General features: G+C 43.7%; 1 protein-coding gene across 2 annotated transcripts; it reads right to left on the bottom strand.

Annotated features, from left to right (window-relative positions):
* Positions 1–1,501: 1,501 nt before the first annotated feature.
* On the bottom strand, positions 1,502–15,784 carry LOC100013817 (zinc finger protein 850-like). 2 transcript variants are annotated; one of them, XM_056825661.1, is made up of 5 exons: positions 15,678–15,784; positions 15,067–15,175; positions 7,451–7,577; positions 5,769–5,864; positions 1,502–4,921 (listed from the first exon to the last, which is right to left on the bottom strand). In XM_056825661.1, the coding sequence occupies exons 2-5, from the start codon at positions 15,160–15,162 to the stop codon at positions 2,145–2,147; spliced, it is 3,096 nt and encodes a 1,031-aa protein (XP_056681639.1). In that variant the 5' UTR covers positions 15,163–15,175; positions 15,678–15,784; the 3' UTR covers positions 1,502–2,144. The 2 variants fall into 2 exon arrangements, with proteins under 2 accessions (XP_056681639.1, XP_056681640.1); XM_056825662.1 differs by lacking the exon at positions 15,678–15,784 and having other exon boundaries at positions 7,451–7,659; positions 15,067–15,610.
* Between the last annotated feature and the right edge of the window lie 6,896 nt (positions 15,785–22,680).

Below are 22,680 nucleotides of genomic sequence, written 5' to 3'. Positions count from 1 at the left end.
ACTGCTTTAGGGGAAAAAACTCCTTGCTAAACAATGAGGGTACTTGGGCCCATACTTATAGTGAGGCAAAAAGTTCTATAAGCCATGCCTATTTTTAGAATTAATACAATGGGGTGCTAAGTACCTATTAAAGGTCAGGCAACTTGTAAACTTGCAAGGAGCAAAGAGGTAAAAACTTATTCAGAAGTTTTTCTGGTTCAAACGTACTAAAGGGATTAGTCGACCCAGCAGTGTTTTTTCTGATTCAAACTTACTAAAGGGATTAGTCAACCCAGCAGTAATGGGCTGTCCTTTAGAAAACATCTACTGTGATTGGTAGATGGAAGAACATAGGAGAGGTGACATAGGAGAAAACCCCCTATATAAGAAAAAAGCAGAATCTCTTATGGGGTTGGCTTGAGAAAGGAGATCCTTTTGGACAAGCTCTTGAGGAGAGGCTCTTGAGAAGGAAATCTCTTGGAGGACAATCTCTAAGGAGGTCTCGCTGGAGCTCCTCTGAGGGGACTCTTTCCCTCTGTAGGCTCTTGAGAGAGGCCCTTTGAAACAGTCTCTGGCTGGAAGGCTCTTTGAGGAGGACTCTGTTGGGAACTCTGTCTGAGGAGACTCTGTCACTAGAATCCTTGCTTAGACAGACCTTGTGGTGAGTGATAAAAGACTGACTGACTGATCTCTCTCTCTTAAGTCTAGGCCATGTTGGCTTAAGGCCCTTCATACTTATTTCCTTTTTCTCTCTTTCTCTCTTTTCTTTAATTCCACATTTGTATTAATTAAAATCTCTATAAAACCCAGTTGACTTGGGTATTTGAATAATTGGGAATATTTCCCTGGCGACCACCTTTTATTTGATTTAAAACAAAACACTGTAGTGAAAACATATTTCCAGCTGTCACAATTACTCACCCACTCTTATATCTATCACAATTTAAGTCTTCCACTATTTTACTCACTACAGTTTACAACCTCAACCATTTTAACTCTTTTAATGCTTACAGTTTATGACCCCAACTCTTTTAACTGCCACAGTTTAAGACATACAACTATTTTAAATATAATACTTCATTCATGAAAGAAATAAGATTTCTATCCAAAGGGAATTCTCAATGGGAATAAGAAATGATTAGCCTGAAGGCCTTCCCATATTTCTATATTCGTAATATATTCATATTTCTAAAGGCTCTCTCTAGTGTGGATCCTCTTATGTCAAAAAGCTAAGAGTGCCAACTCTAAGATCAGTCTCACTTATGAGGTCTCTCTCCAGTAAAGATTTTCTGACAAGAAGCAACTGTAGAGCTTTATGTGTAAGCCTATCCAAATGAATGACATCCATAAAGTTTCTCTACAATGTAGATGCTATGATGTGCAGGAAGAGAGACCTTCCATGGAAAATCCTTTCCATATTAAGTACATTTAGAATGTGAATAGGAGAAATTGCGTGGATCTTGAAAATGTCAAAGTAAAACCACTTTAACCACTATTAAAGAGAAGCTGGGGAAACTATCACTTAATATGCAATGCTTTATTGAGTGAGAGAGAGAGAGAGAGAAAAAATATGGAGCATTATCTTAAGCCATAGACCTAAGAAAAATACCCCCCAAATACACAGAAAAATCCCTTATTTCTAGGAGAATGCTGAAGCAATCAAGCCTCCCTGAAGGGATAACATTTTTACAATGGTTCAATTCTAGAAATGAAAGGATAGGAATATTAAGTTGAATCGATTTGCAATGGATACATTCAAGGAAATTAACATTGTTTAAAAATGATGAGGAAGCTGGAGACAGATGCAAAGAGGGAAGTTCTGGGGAACTGGATTATCTGGCAGGGGCTGAAGTTTTACAATGGGTACATAGTATCATTCCAACCACTGGGCTTGACTACTTAAGGGAAGCCTTTGATTCAATGGGAAGAACTTCTAAGACAAAAGGGAACTTCAGATTTGATCATGTGAGGATCTAAGAACAGTCCGAACATTTACAAACCCAAACATTTACAGGCTGTAAAGTTTTTGTCCTACAGGGAGAAAGATGGAGGGTGGGGTAATCTTGTCTTGATGGGAGCTTGATGGAAGAGGTGGGGAAAGACTGGAGACCAGGTTTACTAACTTAATTATTAATAACTATTATCTTGAGAATAGCACTAATTTTTCAATCCACAGAAAACTGTTTCTCTCCAGTATGAATCCTCTGATGTTGAGTAAGAGAGCCCTTCCGTGTGAAAGTATTTCCACACTGTTTACATTCATAAGGTTTATCTCCAGTGTGGATTCTCTGATGTCTAGCAAGATGGAACCTATTTGTGAAAGCTTTTCCACAGTGTTTACATTCATAAGGTTTCTCCCCAGTGTGGCTCCTCTGATGTTTAGTAAGAGAGCCACTATCTATAAAAGCTTTTCCACACTGTTTACATTCAAAAGGTTTCTCTCCAGTGTGGATCCTCTGATGTTTTGTAAGAGAGGCCCTCTGGGTGAAAGCCTTTCCACAATGATTACATTCATAAGGTTTCTCCCCAGTGTGGATTCTCTGATGTGTGGCAAGAGTGTTCTTCCTTGTAAAAGCCTTTCCACATTGTTTACATTCATGAGGCTTCTCTCCAGTGTGAACTCTCTGGTGACTAGCAAGACTGTTTCTACGTGTGAAAACTTTCCTACACTGTTTACATTCATAAGGTTTCTCTCCAGTGTGGATTCTCTGATGTTCAACAAGAGAGCGCCTCTCTGTGAAAGTCTTTCCACAGTGTTTACATACATAAGGTTTCTCTCCAGTGTGGATTCTATGATGTACAATGAGAAAACCACTATTTGTGAAATCCTTTCCACACTGTTTACATCCATAAGGTTTCTCTCCAGTGTGGATTTTCTGATGCACAGCAAGATTGTTCCTCTGTCTGAAAGCCTTACCACAGTGTTGACATTTATAGGGTTTTTCGCCAGTATGGATTCTATGATGTCTAGTAAGATTGCTCCTCCGTATGAAAGCCTTTCCACAGTGTTTACATTTATATGGTTTTTCTCCAGTGTGGATTCTCTGATGTACAACAAGAGAGCGCCTCTCTGTGAAAGTCTTTCCACAGTGTTTACATTCATATGGTTTCTCTCCAGTGTGGATCCTCTGATGTACAGTAAGAGAGCGACCATCTGTGAAAGCCTTCCCACACTGTTGACATCCATAAGGTTTCTCTCCAGTGTGGATTCTCTGATGTACAATGAGAGAGCCACTATTTGTGAAAGCTTTTCCACAGTGTTTACATCCATAAGGTTTCTCTCCAGTGTGGATTCTCTGATGTACAACAAGATTGCTCCTCTGTCTGAAAGCCTTTCCACAGTGTTTACATTTGTAGGGTTTTTCTCCAGTGTGGATTCTCTGATGTACAACAAGAGAGCGCCTCTCTGTGAAAGTCTTTCCACAGTGTTTACATTCATAAGGTTTCTCTCCAGTGTGGATTCTCTGATGTACATTAAGAGAACCACTATCTGTGAAAGCCTTTCCACACTGTTTACATCCATAAGGTTTCTCTCCAGTGTGGATTCTATGATGTACAGTAATAGACCTACTATCTGTGAAAGTTTTTCCACAGTGTTTACATTCAAAAGGTTTCTCTCCAGTGTGGATTTTCTGATGTACAGTAAGAGAGCCACTATTTGTGAAAGCTTTTCCACAGTGTTTACATCCATAAGGTTTCTCTCCAGTATGGATTCGCTGATGTCTAGCAAGATTGCTCCTCTCTCCGAAAGCCTTTCCACAGTGTTTACATTCAAAGGGTTTTTCTCCAGTGTGGATTCTCTGATGTACAACAAGAGAGCGCCTCTCTGTGAAAGTCTTTCCACAGTATTTACATTCATAAGGTTTTTCTCCAGTGTGGATCCTCTGATGTACAGTAAGAGAGCGACTCTCTGTGAAAGCCTTTCCACACTGTTTACATCCATAAGGTTTCTCTCCAGTGTGGATTCTCTGATGTACAATGAGAGAGCCACTATTTGTGAAAGCTTTTCCACAGTGTTTACATCCATAAGGTTTCTCTCCAGTGTGGATTCTCTGATGTACAGCAAGATTGCTCCTCTGTCTGAACGCCTTTCCACAGTGTTTACATTCAAAGGGTTTTTCTCCAGTGTGGATTCTCTGATGTACAACAAGAGAGCACCTCTCGGTGAAAGTCTTTCCACAGTGTTTACATTCATAAGGTTTCTCTCCAGTGTGGATCCTCTGATGTACAGTAAGAGAGCGACTCTCTGTGAAAGCCTTTCCACACTGTTTACATCCATAAGGTTTCTCTCCAGTGTTGATAATCTGATGAGCAGCAAGATGGCCCTTCCATGTAAAAGACCTTCTACATTGTTTATGTTCAAGAGGTTTCTCTCGAGTGTGGATTCTCTGATGAGAAGCAAGATGGCACTTGTGTGTAAAAATCTTTCCACATTGCTTACATTCATAAGATTTCTCTCCACATTGGATTATTTGATGTACAGCAATCTCAGAGTTCTGACTAAAAGGTCTCCTTCCTTTATTACTCACACAAACCATATTTACATGTTTACTTTTTGGATGTTTAATGAGTTCTAAATGGCAGCCAAAGGCCAATCTCCCTAGGGTGCCTTTATACATGGGCATTTCTGGAGATTTCTCAGAGGAGTGAATAAGTCCTTCTTCAGGAAAGCACTTGCTGGATTTACTATCCTGACAACACTCATTCCTGGAGGTCAATTTTGTATACCTATTTAGCACGGAATATTGGCTGGATTTCTCTAGAGTTTCATGGAATTCACAGTCACTCTTTGGATTTTTATTTACCTTCATATTAGAGTCACAGATTTCTCTCAAAATAAAGTTGCAGGGAACCTCGGTCATGAATCTTTGAGGGCCACATACTTCCACACAATGACTCAACTTCTCAAACATCTCCTTCACTTCAAAATTACTCTTTCCCTCTGAAGAAAACAAAAAATGATATTAACACAGGAGGAAGGAGGACACACAGACACACAGAAATATATGTTCTTTACTCTGATGGCAGAAAGTCAATAATTTTTATTCTATTTCCACAAGCAAAAAGGAATTTTGAAAGTTAAACAAGCAGAACCTGTATTTGCATATACTATTTGGCCATATCTACAAGATAGATAATTTTAGAAATATTTTTATATACAATAACAATGAAACCTCACAACAGATCTGTGACATAGGAGGGTATTAGATCCTCATCATACTTTGCAACTCATATAAACTCATCTTTACTCATGAGTAAAGAATGGAGGAATGGCCTGACCAACTTCCTGATAGACTACAACTAAAACCCTGTGCCTAAGCAAGCATTGTCCACAGTCTTTCTCCATTATCCTTTCTATCTTTCTTAAAAAGCTATGCTTTGCTTATTCTCAAATTTTGTGAATTTCAGGTAACCTTCTAGAGACTCTGTTCTAATCATTTTGGATGCACTATCACATTGTCATTCTTGGTAAATTTTATATGCTAAAGGGAGAAACTTCAATCTATAACTCTTATGTATTAATTTTCAAAGTGGGACATAAGTTTTCTTCTTTTCTATATAGATGGAGATATTATGTCATTTAGTGCAAACATACTAAATGTTTATATATATATATATATATATATATATATATATATGGATACTGAGTCTACCATCCATGACTCAGAAAATGAACAGCATGATTCGGCATTGGTCTGCCAGCCCCCAAGTCTAGTACTCTCTTCACTACAACAGATAGAACTGTTAAGGGATAATAGGCTTTATATATCTCCTTTCACGTCACTCACCTGGACACGAGCTCCTTGGAAATTCTTGATCTAGCAGCCATGGTGCTTCCCATTGCTGAAAACAGGAGATACAATTTTCTCTAGGAACTAGAAGGCCTGGCCATAAGAAAGAAGGAAAGAATTAGCAGAGAAAAATAAAAAAAAAATGGTCTTTTTAACGACATGCCAGTAAGGACTACAGAATGCTTTCTGTTATATTCACTGTTGGGATATTTGTAGGAGGGCAGAGATCATGGAACCTATTTATAATCAGAAAATTGCATCTTTATTTACCTCTTGTAATAGAAGGATAAGCATATTCCACAATTTCCACCATCTAGAAATTATAGGCAACTTGTAGCAAAGGGGTAAAAGAACAGAACTTGGAAATCAGAAAAACAAATTGAATTTATCCAGAGGGTTGGCAAGTAGGTGCTCTTGGGCAAATTATTTAACCTGTTTGCGATAGTTGCTTCAACTATGAATTGAGGACAAGAGTATCAAACTCATAGGAATGTTACTCCTTTACGCAGGAGAGGGCACAGAGCAGACATTTTGAAATGTTTATTCCTTTCCTTCCCATTCTTCTCTAGTGGCCTGCAATTTGAGGAAACAGTGAAGGAGGGATAAGGATAAACTCACTAGACTAAGCAGAATTAAGGGCTGTGAGCTACAATTTTACAATTATGTTAAAATTTTATTTTTATATTATTTATTTTTGTAATTGAATAATCATAAATATGAATAATCATAAAACCACAATCTCAAAACAAACCCCCAAATTAATGAATAATTGTATGCTTTCAGTTGAATTCTAACTCCAAGAGTTCTTTATCTGGAGCCATTCAGTCATAAGTCCCTCGGAATTGTACTGGATCTTTGTATTGCTGAGACTAGCCAAGTCTACCTGAGTTGACCATTCCACAATATTACTGGTACTGTGTACAATATTATCCTAGCTCTGCTTGTTTCACTCTGAGTCAGTTCATGTCAGTCTTTCAGGTCTTTCTTCAATCATTGCATTCATCAATTCTTAAAGCACAATAGTATTCCATTACCATTACATACCACACTCTATTCCACCATTCTTCAACTGATAGACATCACTTCAATTTCCAATTGTTTGTTTCCACCAAAACAGCAATAACAAATGTTTTCCTACATGTAGGTCCTTCAAGTTTTTTCTGATCTCTTTGGGGTAGAGACCTAGTAGTGGTGTTACTTGATCAAAAGGGTTACATCAATTTATGGCACTTTTGTAGTAATTCCAAATCACTATCCAGAATGGATGGACCAGCAATGTATTAGGTGTCCCAATTTTGCCACATTCATTCCAACGTTTCTAATTTTACATTATTGTTATGTTAGCCAATCTGGAAGGGGTGAAGTGGTAGCTCAGAGGGCTTTTAACTTACTTCTCTAATCAAGAGGGATTTAGAACATGTTTCCACAAGGTTAAGAAGTGATCTGAAAACTGCTTATTCATAACCTTTAATCATTTGTTAATTAGGGAATGACTTTATTCTCATTAATTTAACTTTATTTTTTTAAAATAGAAAGCAGACAGGAGGATAACATAGGGCAAATATTAGTACTTTTCCTCTTTTAATCATAAAAAAGGCTCAAAATCCTACGTATTTCACTTGGAATGAAGACATTTCCTTAATAAGAGTTTTAGGGTCAGCAGAAGAAATGGTTCTTACCCACAGAGAGTAGATTCTGTACATTCTCCAGCATGATCTCCAGGTACAGCTCTTTCTGAGAATGGTCCAACAGGACCCATTCTTCCTGGGTGAAGTCCACAGTCACATCCTTGAGTGTTATTAATCCCTAAACCAGCAAACGTCATGAGACACAAAGCTGAACCTTCGGAATCCAACTAGTACAACCCTCATCAAATAACTGAAAGAAACTGAAACACACAAAGGATTTACTCAAGCTCCTAATGAGTATAAGTGGCAGAGCCAGCACTGGAGATCAACCATTCAGAACCCAATGGAATAATGACAAAGGCATTTTGTGTCTAAAGTGAGAATGACATTAGAAGAGTAAGACCTGTAGAGGTGAGTTACTCTGAAATGCTTTCCCCTATGGAAAATGGGGCTGGGAAATCCTCTCTGAGTAAGCTGGGTTTATTCTGTAGAGTAGAAAGAAAGGAGGTGATCTGAAATTCCTCCTCATCCCAAGTGTCAGAATTGATCTGGTAACATTTTTTTCAAGAGTTTCTGAGAAAGTAGCATATACTATTCTAGGGGGGAAAATATTACCAGTGATTAGTGAGAAAACAAAGACAAAAGAATTCTCTACTTCATTTCCTAAAAGGCTGAAATACTATTATCTAGGTGAAACCATAAAGAGGATTCCATAATTATATGGGATCAGACACTGATTATAGCTATATGAAGACATATGTTATATTGAGAATTTGGGGAACCACTGCTTAGGATGTGCCATAGCCAAAACATGTTTCTGGAATATATTCAGTCATTTTATATTTAGGTACACAAAGAGAAAAGTTAAATATGAGGAGGAAAGGAATGGCAATATTTTTTAACTGTTTTTTTTTTAATTGATTTATTTCTTGAGAATATTTTCCCATGGTTCCATGAGTCATAATTTTTCCCTCCCCTCTTCCCTCCCCATTCCTGGAGCTGATGAGCAATTCTATGAATTTTATATATATATATCAGTTTGGAAATCAGTTTGGAACAGTGAGATATAGATATATATAACAGTGAGATATATATACATATATATCTCACTGTTCCAAACTGATTTCCATGTTATTCATATTTGCAATAGAGTGATCTTTTAACTCCAAAACCCCAATCATATCCCTATTGAACCACATGATCAATCATTATATTTCTGCTCCACAGTTCCTTCTCTGGATGTGGATCACACTCTTTTTTAGATGTTCTTCAGGATTGTCCTGGATCACTGTATTGCTATTAGTAGAAACATCTATTACATAGGATCATCCCACAATGTATCAGTCTCTGTGTACCATGTTCTCCTGGTTCTGCTCATTTCTCTCTGCATCAGTTCCTGGAGGTCAATTACAGTTCATATGAAAATCGTCCAGTTCACCATTCCTTTCAGCACATAGTATTCCATCACCATCAGATCACACAATTTCTTCAGGCATTCCCCCGTCCGGGGACACCCACTCATTTTCGAATTTTTTTGCCACCAGATTGTGGCTAGTGATATTTTTATAGCAACATTTTTCCTTATTATCTCTTTGGGGTATAACCCCTAGCAGTGGTGTGCTGGATCCAAGGACAGGCAGTCTTTTAAAGCCCTTTGGGCAAAGCTCCAAATTGTCTTCCAGAATGTCTGGACCAATTCACAACTATTGCAGCAGTGCATTAGAGTCCCAATTTTACCACAACCCCTCCATCACTTATCCCTTTCCTTTGCTGCCATATTGGCCAATCTGCAAAGTGTTAGGTGGTACCTCAGTGTATTTTTTTATTTGCATTTCTCTAATCAGGAGGGATTTAGAACACTTTTTCAGGTGCTTATTGATGGGTTGGGTTTCTTCATGTGAAAAATGCCTGTTCATGTCCATTGCCCAATTATCGATTGAGGAATGGCTTGGGTTTTTTTGGTAAATTTGACTTAGTTCTTTATATTTTGGGGACATTAAACCTTTGTCAGAGGTTTGTTATAAAGATTTTTCCCCAGCTTATTGTTTTCCTTCTAATTTGGGTTTCATTTGGTTTAGTTTGAACAAAACCTTTTTAATTTGATGTAATTTACAATTTACATCTTGTCATGTTCTCTTTCTCTTGCTTGGTCTTAAATTCCTTCCGTACCCACAGATCTGACAGGTATACCATCCTATCTTCACCTAATTTTTTCATGATTTTATTCTTTATATTTCAGTCATTTGCATTTTGAAGTAATCTTGGTATAGGGTGTGAGATGTTGATCTAGAACTGATTTTCCCATACCGTTTTCAATTATCCAAACAGTTTTTGTCAGATAGTGAATTCTTGTGCCAAAAGCTGGGATCTTTGCATTCATCTAATGCTAGCTTCTGAGGTCATTTACCTCTAGTCTATTCCATTGATTCACCTTTAGGACTCTTAGTAATATATTGTTTTTGATAATCGATGCTAAACTAAATTGTTAAAATACTAATAACTTCATAATTTAATTTTTAGTTATTACAATTGGCCACCTGCCTTCTTAACTAATACAAAGTTTAAATCTGTGTATCACCCTGACTGAAATGTTTCTTGTACACAACATATAGTACAGGATTCTGGTTTTTAATTCACTCTGCTATCTGCTTCTGTTTAATGGGTGAGTTCATCCCATTCACATTCAATGGTTATGATTACCATATATTCCCCATCATCCTATACTCTATTCCCTATCTCACTTTTCCTCGTCACCAGTATTTTGCTTTTTGTCACTTTCCCCCACTCCCCCATCTGTAAAAATTATGGCTGAACTGAATAATTAAGAGTATGGTCACCAGGAATTTAATTACTAAATTCCAATGAATTACTCAAGTCAGAATGACTTTTATGGAAGTTTTCTTTGGAAATAGAGAGAAAGAAAGTAAGGAAAATGAGAGAGAGAAGAGAGAGTGTTACTCTGGCCTGGTCCGAACCAGGAAGGGCTTCAGAGGCCCCAGCAAAGGGGGCCCAGTGATTAATTAAATAGGCTTCCAGTCACAGCAGGCGCCTCCAAGACAAGGATCCACTCCAGAGGCTAGTGTCTCCAGGAAAGGCAAGTAAAGGGAGTCAGTCTTTTTCACTCACCCACCCAAGTGTCAGTCTAAAGTTGCCAGACTGAGGTATCAAGCCCGAGATCGTCCAAGGCCAAGTTCCCTCTCAGGAAGTGACCACCAAATTTAAAGACAGTTCTTGGCATCACTTCCTGTGCCTGTGGTCCATTTTATGTGTACCAATGGCAGCTTGAACCTGGCTTCAGACTGCCCAGGGGGCAGCCAGTTGTTTCTGATTTGTCAGTTGGCAGCACACCTGGGTGATAAACCTCCCCCCTCGCCCACTTAATCCTTAAGGGGGGGGGGGGTGTATACATTCCTGATGGCTAAAATCTAAAGAATAGAGATTAAAACTATCTTCACAGTTCTTCCTGATGATCATTTGGGAGACTAGTCTCCCCAATTGATCATTTAATATAATCATCTTGTACCTCTAAATATATTCTAACTACAGGTGCATACAAAACTGGACCTTCTAAGGAAACTACAATAGTTAGAGATAAGAGGGAAATAGAAGAAAGAAAGTAAAACCAGTGTTTTGCTGGGCACATTGACAAAAACCAATTGGGGGAAGTACCCTTTGGCATGAGTGTACATTCAAAATGAATTTTCCCTTTTATTCCCTTACTTCTAATGATTATTTAAAAAATCTTTTAAAATCTAATATTATTGAGATTAATTTTAATTTTCACATCTCCCTCTTATTACCTCCCTCTTCCTTTGACTTATTCCCCTTTCCCTTCTCTGTAGGGTAAGATAGAATTCTATACTTGTTTTTCCATCTCTGAGCCAGTTATGAGGAGAGTAAAGGTGAAGCATTGCATACCACCCCCCTTATCTTACTTTCCCCACAATGATTTTTCATGCTTCTTTATGTTATATAATTTATCCCATATTCTCTCCTTTCCCTCTTCTCATTGCAACCCTCTCTTTCAGCATTTGATGGATATTTTTTAACATTTCATATGCATACATAGCATATGTAAGGATGGGTGCAAGAGGGAAAGATGAAATTTTGCCAGAGGAGTTTGAGTGACAACATCAACTGGAAAGCAAAGCTTTCTGGTACAGGAAAGGAGACCTGAAAGAGATCCAGATAGAATTCTGGGCTTTTTGAGCTGAAACCTCAACCAAGCAGGAAGCAATTTCCTTGCTGAGGAGTGTGAATTAAGCTTGGCGTGGTGGCAGCTAGAGCTGCCTCTCCGGGAAAAGAGGGTGAAGAGAGGAAGTCATGTGCCCTATACAGATGGTTTTACATCACTTTCCTGCATCTCATCTATACTAATGTTAGCTTAGCTTGACTTAGGACAGCCCAGGGGTCTGTCAGCTGTTTCTGCACATGTCTGTTGAAGGCCATCTTCTTAGATACTTAATCCTTGAGTAGAGGTACAGACATTCCTGAACTTGTTAAATTAAGTAGGGGAGAAATGTAGAGTTCCTAAGACCTGATTCTGTTAGACCAAGTATCTCTATTGTTACTAATCAGGAAATAGCTAAAACATATCTTCTAAAGTATGATCTAAGTAGGGTGGAGTAATTTTAAAATTCACAGGAGATCACCAAGAGCCATAAGAGAGACTTGTTAGTTCAACGACCTAAAATTCTTCAGTCAAATATCATCAGTCTGATACCTCTAGGAACACCTTTACGGAGGAGCAGACCCCTCAGATGAGGGAGTTGTGGACTCACTGTCAAGGAGAGACTGGCTCCACCTTTCAGCCCTCTTGCACCTATTTTGTCATTCCTTAGGTTAAATATACTATAGTTTGGGAATTTAGTTGGTAGGGAACAGTGAAACTCAAGCCTGCTATACAGCCACTTGAGGCAAGGACCATGATAGGGACTCTAAGGACACTGGGCCCCTCTTTTCATCTCCTCCACCTGCCCTATCTTAAAGTCATTAAAACCTTATGCTGTAGTCAGATTCTACCTAGTCATTTAGTTTGGGAACCTTGAGAAGGTATCTGAAAACCAGCTTTAACAGAGATCTGTCAAGACCCATCCCCCTTTGGGGGAAGGATATTAGGGAAGTTTATTTCCGGGTCCTCATTGTGCCAGGGAATCTAGGGTTACCCCGGGGTCTATCTGATAGGGGAGATTTTCCTTCAATTCTCCATCACCCTTTCACATCAGGGGATACCCTTTAACCTGAGCAGCACCCCTAAACAACCTCAATCAGGGGAGGTGAAAGAAGAGTAGGAGTCGACTCATCTAGGTTCCTATCTCTTCCACTCTCTGTTCCGTCGCTACAAACTCCCTTTTTGGATCTCACAGAAAAGTCATTCAAATATAGTAAAGAAGTACCATTTATTACAGTCCTCCTTTTGGACTCCACTAAAGTACCACCAATATAGCCAAGAAGTACCCTTTTATTACACATATCAGATATACAAATTGTTCTTTAGAGTCAGGTGTTTTTGCTGTTCTTTGCTCATTTTTCTATCTAATTTTAGGTAGGCTCTCTTTTCTGAGAAGTTGGGGTACCCTCTTCAACTTCAGTCCTTGCTTGTTATTCTCAGCTTATTTTCTGCGTCTGAGGGCTGAAAGTTCAGAGCACCCCCTCTCCCTGTTGATTCAATTGGACCTTTGAAATGCTGATGGCTTAAGGTCTTGTCTTAGGCTAGGGCTTAAGTTTCTGATCTCACTCACTCTGACCTTCATCAGCTTAGGGGCTGACCAAATTCTAGTGCCAAAATCACAGCTGACCTCCAATGGCACCCAAGGCCAGGACCTCAGGCCCCTGCCAGACTCTCTGCCCCAGGTTGTGCCCTCTATTACCTGGAAAGCCACAGCCACCAGAATGAGCCTTCTTCAGCCTAGACTCTTCCCAGGAATATAAAGCACCAAAGGGCTTGGTATTCCACCTGGACAGCCACAAATAAGGCAAGGCGGGTCACCCTGAAAGCTTCCCTCTACCTTTATTCCCTTCCATATTCTATGAATCCAGTGACACTGGGATCTTTCTTGTTCCTCACACAATGCTCTACAACTCTTTTGACTTTGCATTTTCCCAGGTTCTTCATTCAGCCTCTTCCCTGAGCCTTCACTGACTATCCCCACTAGTTTCTGCCTCCTGAGCACACTGGATTCCTTCAGGTCTGGATTCAAGTCTCACCTTCTGCAAGAAAACTTGATTTACTCAGATTCATTCTTGGACTTCCTACAACTGATCTTATGCACGTGGAAAGGAAAAGTGTTTTATTGCCTTTATATTACCCATCACGAACCAGGTGGTCACATGCAATCCTTTAGATAAGTGACTGCAGTTTTTACAAGTTGCTCCCAGTTATTGCAGTAATTGTGTACAAGATGTCAAGCTAAACAGCGGAATAGTGGCCACAGGATTGGAAGGGGCGGAATTTGATGCATTAATTATCATAGGAGAAAATCCCGAAGAAAACCAATGACTCCTCGCTTGTTTCTACGGTTACAGGATTGGCAGTTTGGGGTCTCCAAGATGACTCTGTTACAAAAGTGAATAACACGGAACTAGATTGTGAGTGATAATGTAGGGAGAACCCTGTGGAATCGCCTGTCAATTCAGGAGGGGGGAGGGAAGGTGGGATGGAGAGAACAAGGATCCTGGAACTGCGGGGGGGAAATATGTAAAAAATTAGAGCAATGACAGATATGGAAGACGTCTGCGGGAAGAACAGCAGCTTTATTTTCATTAAATTCTCTTCTCTTAAGCTTATGCTGAATTTAAGAACTCAAAGGCACCGACAGGGACCAAAGCCCTCTGCCCGCCGGCCTGCTGCCCTCCTCTGCACCCTGCAGCCTGGCAATGACTTTGCTGAGGAACCGTCAGACACCCGCAAACACCTGCTCCCGCTCTGGGGACCATTTTGGGGGGCGGGGGGGGGGGGGTGTCATCTGCAGCTGTCACTGACCACAGAGAAATTCTGGATTCTGAGCTCAGAAAAATGGCCCAGAGACGTCTCTGATCCTCGCAATGTTCTCCACGGAGGGAACAAACACGGAGGAACTGCAGGAACCCCCCAGGCCAGGCACAGCCGGGGCTCACCCAGCTCAGGGGGCCGCCCTGTCCCTGACTGGCCTTCAGGAACCAGAAGAGCCCTTGGATGGCACCTTCCTGCCAGGCCCTGTCTGCTCTCCTCTCTAGGGCAGCTCTCCTCGGCCAGCCCAGCCCCCTCCCCTGGCGCCCCTGTGCCCAGCTCGGTGCCAGCCCTGCCAGGCTCTTCCTCCTGGAGCTGAGGAAGCCCAACGCTGGCTGTCACCCCCCCATTCCCAGCACCCACCAGGGAGGCTCTCTGTGGCCAGGGGGGAGGGGCTGTGAGCAGGGACTGTGGGGAGAACATCAGGGCCCGCCCTGGGAGGCCAGAACAAGGTGCAGAATGTGCTCAGCAGCTCCCAACCCTCCCCCACCCCCACTTCTCACTATCTGATGATGCCCAAAGGCCTGGCAGGGGCTGAGCCACTGCCTGACCCAGGAAGCAGCCCCCCAAACATTCCCCCCCCCCCCCCCCCCCCCCCCCCGTCCTCTGGCCCGGAAGAGGAGCCTGGCTGGAGCCCTTCTCAGCAGCCCTTCCAGCTCTTTCCTTCAGCTGCACTCACCTGGGAGGGGGACCTCGGGGTCCCGGGGGCCATTTCTCTGGCTGCGGGGCCACCCTGGGGTGCTTCAGGGGGTGGCAGCCCCGAGGGGGGAGACATGCTCTGTGTGCGCCTGGGGGGAGAAGGGGAGGGCTCAGAGGGGCTCTTTGGCCTTTCCTGGCCTCAGGGGAGAAAAGGGAGCCTCGGGCTGGGAAGGGCCCGGGACTGGCCGGGAAGAAGCCCCGCCCCGCTCTGACGCCATCTTCAGATGCTGCACTGGCTGGATTGGGGGTTACTGGGGAATGGGGGGCATCAGGTGGAGGCGGGGAGAGCGGGCTGGCATTTCTTCAGGGCCCGAAATCGGGGCTCCTTCCCCGGCATGTGGGCACGGGCACCCCCGCTGCCCCCTGACAGGCTCCAGAAGGCTGCTTCTCCCCGGGTGTGCTCTGATCTGATGGGGGAAGAGGCCGGAGCAGCCCCGCCCCCAGCTGCCTCCTAGCTTCCCTGGGGAGGGGAGATAAAGCCCTGCCAAGGCTCAGGAGGCACACAGAGCCGCCCCACCCTGACCAGGAACTTCCGGGTTTGTGCCTTTTCTAAGGTGACGGACAGCCCCTCCCCCCACCACAAGCCCTTACAAGTGGCTCCTGCCCCGCCTCTCTCAGCGAACATGCGCACACGCGTCCCCCCTCCCAGCTCAGTAAGCAGGAACGGATCCACCCCGGGTCTTCCCGGTCCCCAAAAGTTAGGGAGGAGAAAGTCTCAGCTGCCAGAGCGGGAAGTTCGGAGCACAGAGGTGAGACTTCCAGTAGCCAAGCCTGCCCACGGCGGGGTTCCCAGCATGCTTTGCGGCTTCCACCGTGGTGAAGAACCAACACTAAGAAGTCAGGAAACGGCATTCTGGGAAATGGAGTCCTCCATGGAGAGGGACAGGACCTGAATGGTGTCCTGACAGGCATTCTGGGAAATGGAGTTCTCCTGCCTTGGTCCCTGGGTTAAGCCTCCTGGTGGGGGAGGGGTCATATAGGAAATGTTCCCCAGCTGGGCGGCTGCAGCCTTCTCCCCTCCCCCCATTTCCCCTCCAGCCCTGCCCTGCTGCTGCTTAGTTCCACTGGAGGCTGCCTCAGTCTAAAGCCTGGCACACAGCAGGTGCCTAATAAGTGTCTACTGATTGACTGATCAGTGAATGGATCCATCCTCTCCCAGGACCTGAGGAGGGGGTGCCAGGACCCCGCTTCTGACAGAAAAGGAAACTGAGGCACAGGGCAGCAGCTGACCCTCCAGGCCCCTCCCACAGCTTCCCCTCCTCCAGGGATCTCTGAACATCCTGCTGATCCTTCTGCTTTGGGGGACCCCGGGGGCTCCCCAACAGAAGCGCCAACCCTCTCCCCAGAGGAGGCATCAGGTGACTCTGGGGCTGCCCTCCTGGGCCTGGAACCCCCAAGAACTGGGCTCAAACCTGGCCTCAGACACGGCCCAGCTGGGGGAGCCTGGCCAAGGCCCTTCCCAGCCTTTGCCTCAGTTTCCCCCATGGTGAGATCCGGACAATAAGAGCCTGAGCTGGGGCTGTGGGGAAGCTGGTCCAGAGAGAGTGGGGGAAACAGAGCTGTTTCCTCGGGGTCTCCTGGGCCTCTGGGCCAGCTGAGGAGGGTCTCCTTCAGCATCGCCCCAGCCCAGAGGCCCAAAGACCCTCCAGAGGCCTGGGGGAAGCCCAGGAACCCCTCCTGCCCTGGAGGAGGCCACAGAAGGCAGCAGCAGCCTCTGAGCACAGACTGAGAGCCCTGATGGACAGAGGACAGTCTGGGGGTGTCTGTGTGTCTGTCTGCTGGGCTGCTGGGCTGAGGCTGTTCAGGCCTGTCTGACTCCCACTCCTTTGGGGCTTTCTGGGCAGAGACTGGGCGGCTTCACCATGTCCTTCTGCAGCCCATTTATCAGGGGAGGAAACTGAGGTGAGCAGACCAAAGTGACTTGTCCAGGTGATCTCAGGCCTCCCTGATTCCAAGCCCTGAGCTCTAGCAGGCTCCAGCTTCCTGGCCTTGGGGGGGGGCCTCAAGGCGGGACACCCCCCCCTTCCTCAGGGACTGCAGCAGAGCAGGAGGGGGTCTGGGGCCTTGTCAGCTCCCTGGGAGAGGAAAGGGGGCATCTGGGAGGAAGAGGAAGCCAGAATAATGGGTCCATGAAGGGATGCAGACACAGCGGTGCAGGAGGGAAGCAGACTGGGTCAAGGCATCTCTGAGCAACATCTGCATCCATTGGATGGCCAGGAAAGGAGGCTGAAGTCTGCAGAGGCCCCCCTTGGCTCTGAGGCCCCATCATGGGCCCTGACAGGTTTTAAGAGGCCCAGAGAGGAGGTTGGGGGGACTCCAGGGGGCTCTCTTGAGGGGAGGAAGAGTCGCTTCTGGATCAGGACTGTTCAGAACGCTTTTGATCCGGCTTCTTTATGGGTCAGTCATGGCCTCCTCCGTCCCCCGAGCCCTCCGAGGGCCCCCCCTTTCCCCCCCATCTTGGGGTACTGTGGCCAGAGGGCGGGGCCTTCGGCTCTCTGGGGGTTTGGGCCTGTGACTCTCTGGAGCCCCAAACACTGAACACTGTCCCCCTCCTGATTAGACTTGGTTTTTCTGACTCTTAAATCGTTCTGTGTTTTTCCCAGCTAACACACTGCTGCAGGCTGTGCTCGTCCCTGGTGGAGACCATCCATAAAACTGGGACCTGCTTGGAATGCCGAAGTGCCACCTTACAGTCCACACAGTCTCAGGATGAACTTAAACCAGGCTGTGAAGAGGGCTTCCAGCGAGGAGGAGGGACTGGGGCCAGGACAGGCTCCACCCGGGGAAGGGGATCAACAGAGAAGCCCCAGATTCAGATCGATGGAACCAGAACAGGAGCCCCAGCGGAAAGGACTCCCCAGGGCTGATGTCAGTCTGAGGATCCTCCCGCAGAGGCTGCAGCTAGTGGTCTCTTATTTCCTTATCTGGCCTCCAGCCTCTCCCAGCACTGAAGCTGCGGAGCTTCTGCCTTTATCCCAGGCCTGAGCTCTGGGAGGAAATAGAGGTGATCATGGCAAAGCTCACAGTGGGTCGGGGCTTTAAGGGGTGCAAAGTGCTTCCCATGAAAGCTTTGGCTATTACTTCCTGAGTTCTGCAGATAAGGAAATTGTAAAGGAGAAACATCTTAACTTGACCAGAATCTTACAGCTTAGTTTCTGAAGTAGGATTTCAAGCCACGGCCAGAGCACTGCCCACTGCCCCATCCTCTCCAACAGCCCCAGGAATGCCCAAGGAGAGCCCATGCTATCAGCTCCTCCATCCCAGAGGTGCCCTGGTGGGTGGGTAGAGGCAAGAGCTGAGCTGAGCCTTGAAGGTCAGGTCAAACCGATGGGAAGGCAGTCCATGCAGAAGGTGAGTTCCAGAGTCTGCCTGGTTGGGTCAAAAGACCAGTTGGGCTGAATGGTAAAGGAGATGTGAATCAAGTGTGATGGTGAAAGTCTGGGACAAAGATGGAAAAGAGACTGAAAAGACCTGGCTGAATCCCATTCACTTCCTCCTTGGAGTTCCAGGCTATCCCCTCACCAATCCATCCCTCCCACAAAGGACACACTCCTCCTCTGCTGACACCCCTTGGGTCAGTCACTATTGACCCAACACCCCCTCCACATCCGGTCATTCATGGCTCTTCAAATTGCTCATGCCTCATTTCAGAAACTCTCACCTAGTCCCACTGTTTCTGGAGCCAGGATCTCATCTCAAATATCTCCAACTTCATGACTTTGCTTACTCTTGTTAGATTTAAAATGGTTGAAGGCCTTAAACTGTAACAGTTAAAAGAGTGATGTTGTAAACTGTAGTGAGTTAAAATGGTGGAAGATATAAATTGTGATAGATATAAGAGAGGGTAGTGTCTTGGTTTTTAAATCAAATATAAGGTGGTCGCCAGGGAAATATTCCCAATTATTCAAATACCCAAGTCAACTGGGTTTTATAGAGATGTTAATTAATACAAATGTGGAATTAAAGGAAAGAGAGAAAGAGAGAAAAAGGAAATAAGTATGAAGGGCCTTAAGCCAACATGGCCTAGACCTGAGTTTTAAGAGAGCGAGATCAGTCAATCACTCTTTTAACACTCACTACAAGGTCTGTCTAAGCAAGGATTCTAGTGACACCAGGCCAGCTCCATCTCAGCTGACTTCACCAAAGAGAGTTCCAGCCAGAGTCCTCCTTAAAGAGCCTTCCAGCCAGAGACTGTTCCAAAGGGCCTCTCTCCAGAGCCTCCAGAGGGCCAGAGTCCCCTCAGAGGAGCTCCAGCGAGACCTCCTTAGAGATTGTCCTCCAAGAGCTTCCCTTCTCCAGAGCCTCTCTCAAGAGATTCTTCCCAAGCGATCCTCATCAGAGATCTTCCAAAAGGATTTTTTTTTTCTTTCAAGAGATTCTGCTTTTTCTTATATAGGGGGTTTTCTCCCATGTCACCTCCCCTAATTCCTTACATCTACCAATCACTGTAGACATTTTCCAAAGGACTGCCCATCTGAATTCTTGCTAAGTCGACAAATCTCCTCAGTAAGTCTGAACCAGTGAAAACACAGCTGAGTCAACTAATCTCATTAAGAGAAAACTTGCCCGACCCTTTTAGGTACCTAGCATCTCATTGTATCAATTCTAAAAAACAGGCATGGCTCAAAGAACTCCTTGCCTTATTATAAGCATGGTACTTTCTTTGTTTAGCAAGGAGTTTTCTCCCCTAAAGCAGTCTTAAGTACGGGTGGAGTAGAGGTCCTCCCATAGCAAGGAGTTTTCTCATCAAAATGGGGAATGTTCCCAGTCCAATGGGGAAATTTTTAACATTCACAAGTCTGAGAAATTTCAAGGTTTACACTCTCACCCTGAGGCCTGGATTATGCTCTCTGAGAAACTTTAGTGAATAGCTCAGGGACTGCTTTCTACAGGCAGGCCCTCTGGGTTCCCATGTCCCTTTGCTAAATTTAATTTACAAACTCCAGGTTCTTAGTTTCCATCGAGTTTATTAATAATCACTTGAAATAAAGAAAGCAAATAGGTAGAGGTTTAAAGCCTATTTTTCTACTCCATGTCTGACCACATGTTGATCCTCCCACATGACTCTCCATCCACCTCTTGAGCCACTGTCCAGGGAAGCAGAGAGAGTGCTCATGGCCCACACCACTCCCTTTATCATCCTGTATGCATTACCTATGTGGTAATGTCCAATAGGCATGCAAATGGGATGTGCTGAGTTGGAAGAGCTCAGTTGGATAAGCCGAGGGTGGGGGGTGGTAGGGAGTGGATTCTATTTACAAAGTCCCCCCTGTGATTCTATTGAGAGATGAACATGTTGAAAATCTCCCCATTTGAGGGTTTGGGGAGATCAACATGCCTACTCTCCCCAGTAAATCATTTCACATAACCAGCTTATACCTCTAAAGATTTTCTGGCTAGACGTGCATAACATATTATGCTTTACAAAGGGGGAAATTACAACAATGTGGGAATAAAAGGGAAAGAAAAGAGAAAGAAAACAAAAAAATGATTGATAGATGCATTGACAAAATGCCAGTTGGGGGCATTCCCCCTTTGGCATAATAGTTTATATTCAGAATAATAAGTTCATTGCACTTCAGTTCAGTACATTATATCCCAAAGTTCATTCTGGATCTTTTGATGCAATATGTGCTTTCTACAAGCATCCTTATAGCACCTTCTCCAAAAGATCTGCTTTCTTGATTTGGGGTGTTGGTGAATTTCTTTTCCTAAACTTTATCCAAAAGATTTTAAACCTTGGATTTTAGGATAATTATACAATCTCTCCAAGGAGGGTTTTGATGAACACCAGAATCACCCTGGGATACATGGTTGAGTTATGAGGCATAAGAATCAACTGCCAAAAGAAAACCAAACACACACACACAGAAAACAAAGAGGAAAATGAAATTCTAGGGGAAAAAATATAAATCTCATGTGAATAAAGTTATAAATAAACAAGAACAAACCCATAACAGGTCCATGAATCACAAGCAAGGCCCAATTAAAGTGATTTATGTCCTGCAAGCTGTGGAAAGGAAAACTGTGAATCAAGCTTGTGCATTTCTTCCTTCTGAGGTGCAGCAGACAGCAGTTGGAATGTGATGAGAAGGGGAATGACAGTTGGAGTGAGCGAAGAGGATTGTGGGGAAAAACTGCTAACTGTGAAGATTAGATTTAGCTATCTCCTGATTGTAACAATGAAGATACTTAGCTCTTCCTTTATTGTGAAAATTAAATTGTAATCTCCGGATTGTAACACTGAAGGTATTTAGCTCTTCCTTTATTGGGAAGAATGAATTGTAATCCAGAATATATTTTTAGATTTTAATCCCCCAAAAGGTGATAACTCAGTATTTGAAATAGATCTACCCATTTTAACTACAAAAAGGTGTTAAGTAACTACAAAAGGTGAACTAACCAAAAAAGGTGTTAAGTAACTCAAAAGGTATAATCTAACCAAAGAAGGTGTGAACTAAAGAGTGGGCAGTCCTGGAGAAAAACATCTGCTGTGATTGGTAGATGTGAAATTTAGGGGAAGTGAAACAGGAGAAGGTCTTTAAAAGGTCTTTAAATAGAGGACTAGAAGCCAGAAGAAAATATATTTGATTCAAGGAGATCGATGGAAGATCGATGGAAGATCTCTGACTCGGAGGAAAGACTAGAAGACAGACACTTGAGGAGCAACCAGAAGACAGACACCCAGCCTTCTTTTCATTTAGATGGTCACCATTGGTGAGTGAAAGACTGACTTAGTAACCCTGCCTATCTGGAGGCGTAAAACTTCCAGGAAAGGCCCATCATCTTGAGACTCTCTTCCCCTGGCTGGGGCTTAGAATTTCTAACTGGTATCAGAGGAAGCCAGAGGTCTATCTCTCTATTGTAAACCTCAAAATTTCTTAGACTTATAAATGTTGGAAATTTCACCATTGGGAAATTTCATACTTGAAAATTTTCCTATTGATAGTGGGTCTTGGCTATTGGAATGTGAACCCCATTGGCATGAGAGTTTCCCCCCTCCTCCCTTCTTAAGATTACTTTAGGACAGAAACCTTTTGCTGAACAATGGAAAGGACTTTGACCCATGCTTAAGCATAGAACAGGAATTTCTTTGAGTCATGATTGATTTTAGAAGTGATACAATGGAGATACTTGGAATCAATCTCCACCCTACTCAGTCCTAACAGGATTGAGGAAGGGCTGCAGCATAGATCAAAATTTAATTATTCCAATCTCTACCCTACTCAGGTTAACAGGATTTAGAAAGGGCTGTAGCAAAGGATCAAAGATTTAATTATTTGAAAATATGACCTTCAACAGACATGTGCAAAGCCAGAGACCTCTGGGCGGTCCTGGGTTAAGCTAGAGCCTCCATTGGCACAGGGAAATTGATGGACAGTGATTGGTAGATGTGAGAACTGAGGGGAGGGAACTTGGATGGTTTCCTTAAAGAGAGAGGGGTCTGAAGACTCAGGGGGATGGTTGAGGAGTTTGTTGGAGTGGTGGGAGTGTGCTCTGAGAAGCTTGCTCTGAAGGAAGCTGAAGGTGGGGGCCTCTGAGACTGTTTCTCCATTTTGGTCACGTGAGTAATAGGGACTGATCTCTTTTCTTT

This window comes from Monodelphis domestica, chromosome 4 (assembly GCF_027887165.1).
Source record: "Monodelphis domestica isolate mMonDom1 chromosome 4, mMonDom1.pri, whole genome shotgun sequence".
Taxonomy (NCBI): domain Eukaryota; kingdom Metazoa; phylum Chordata; class Mammalia; order Didelphimorphia; family Didelphidae; genus Monodelphis; species Monodelphis domestica.
Note: the sequence above shows the minus strand (reverse complement) of the source record. Positions and strands in the feature narration are given on the sequence as shown.

Excerpts from the sequence above, each read along its gene's own strand:
- LOC100013817 (XM_056825661.1), bottom strand. The coding sequence starts at position 15,162 with ATGTCTCCCCCCTCGGGGCTGCCACCCCCTGAAGCACCCCAGGGTGGC. Across the intron at positions 7,578-15,066 it reads CCCCGAGGTCCCCCTCCCAG|GGATTAATAACACTCAAGGA; the intron begins GTGAGTGCAGCT and ends TTGCTGGTTTAG. Across the intron at positions 4,922-5,768 it reads TCCAAGGAGCTCGTGTCCAG|AGGGAAAGAGTAATTTTGAA; the intron begins GTGAGTGACGTG and ends TGTTTTCTTCAG.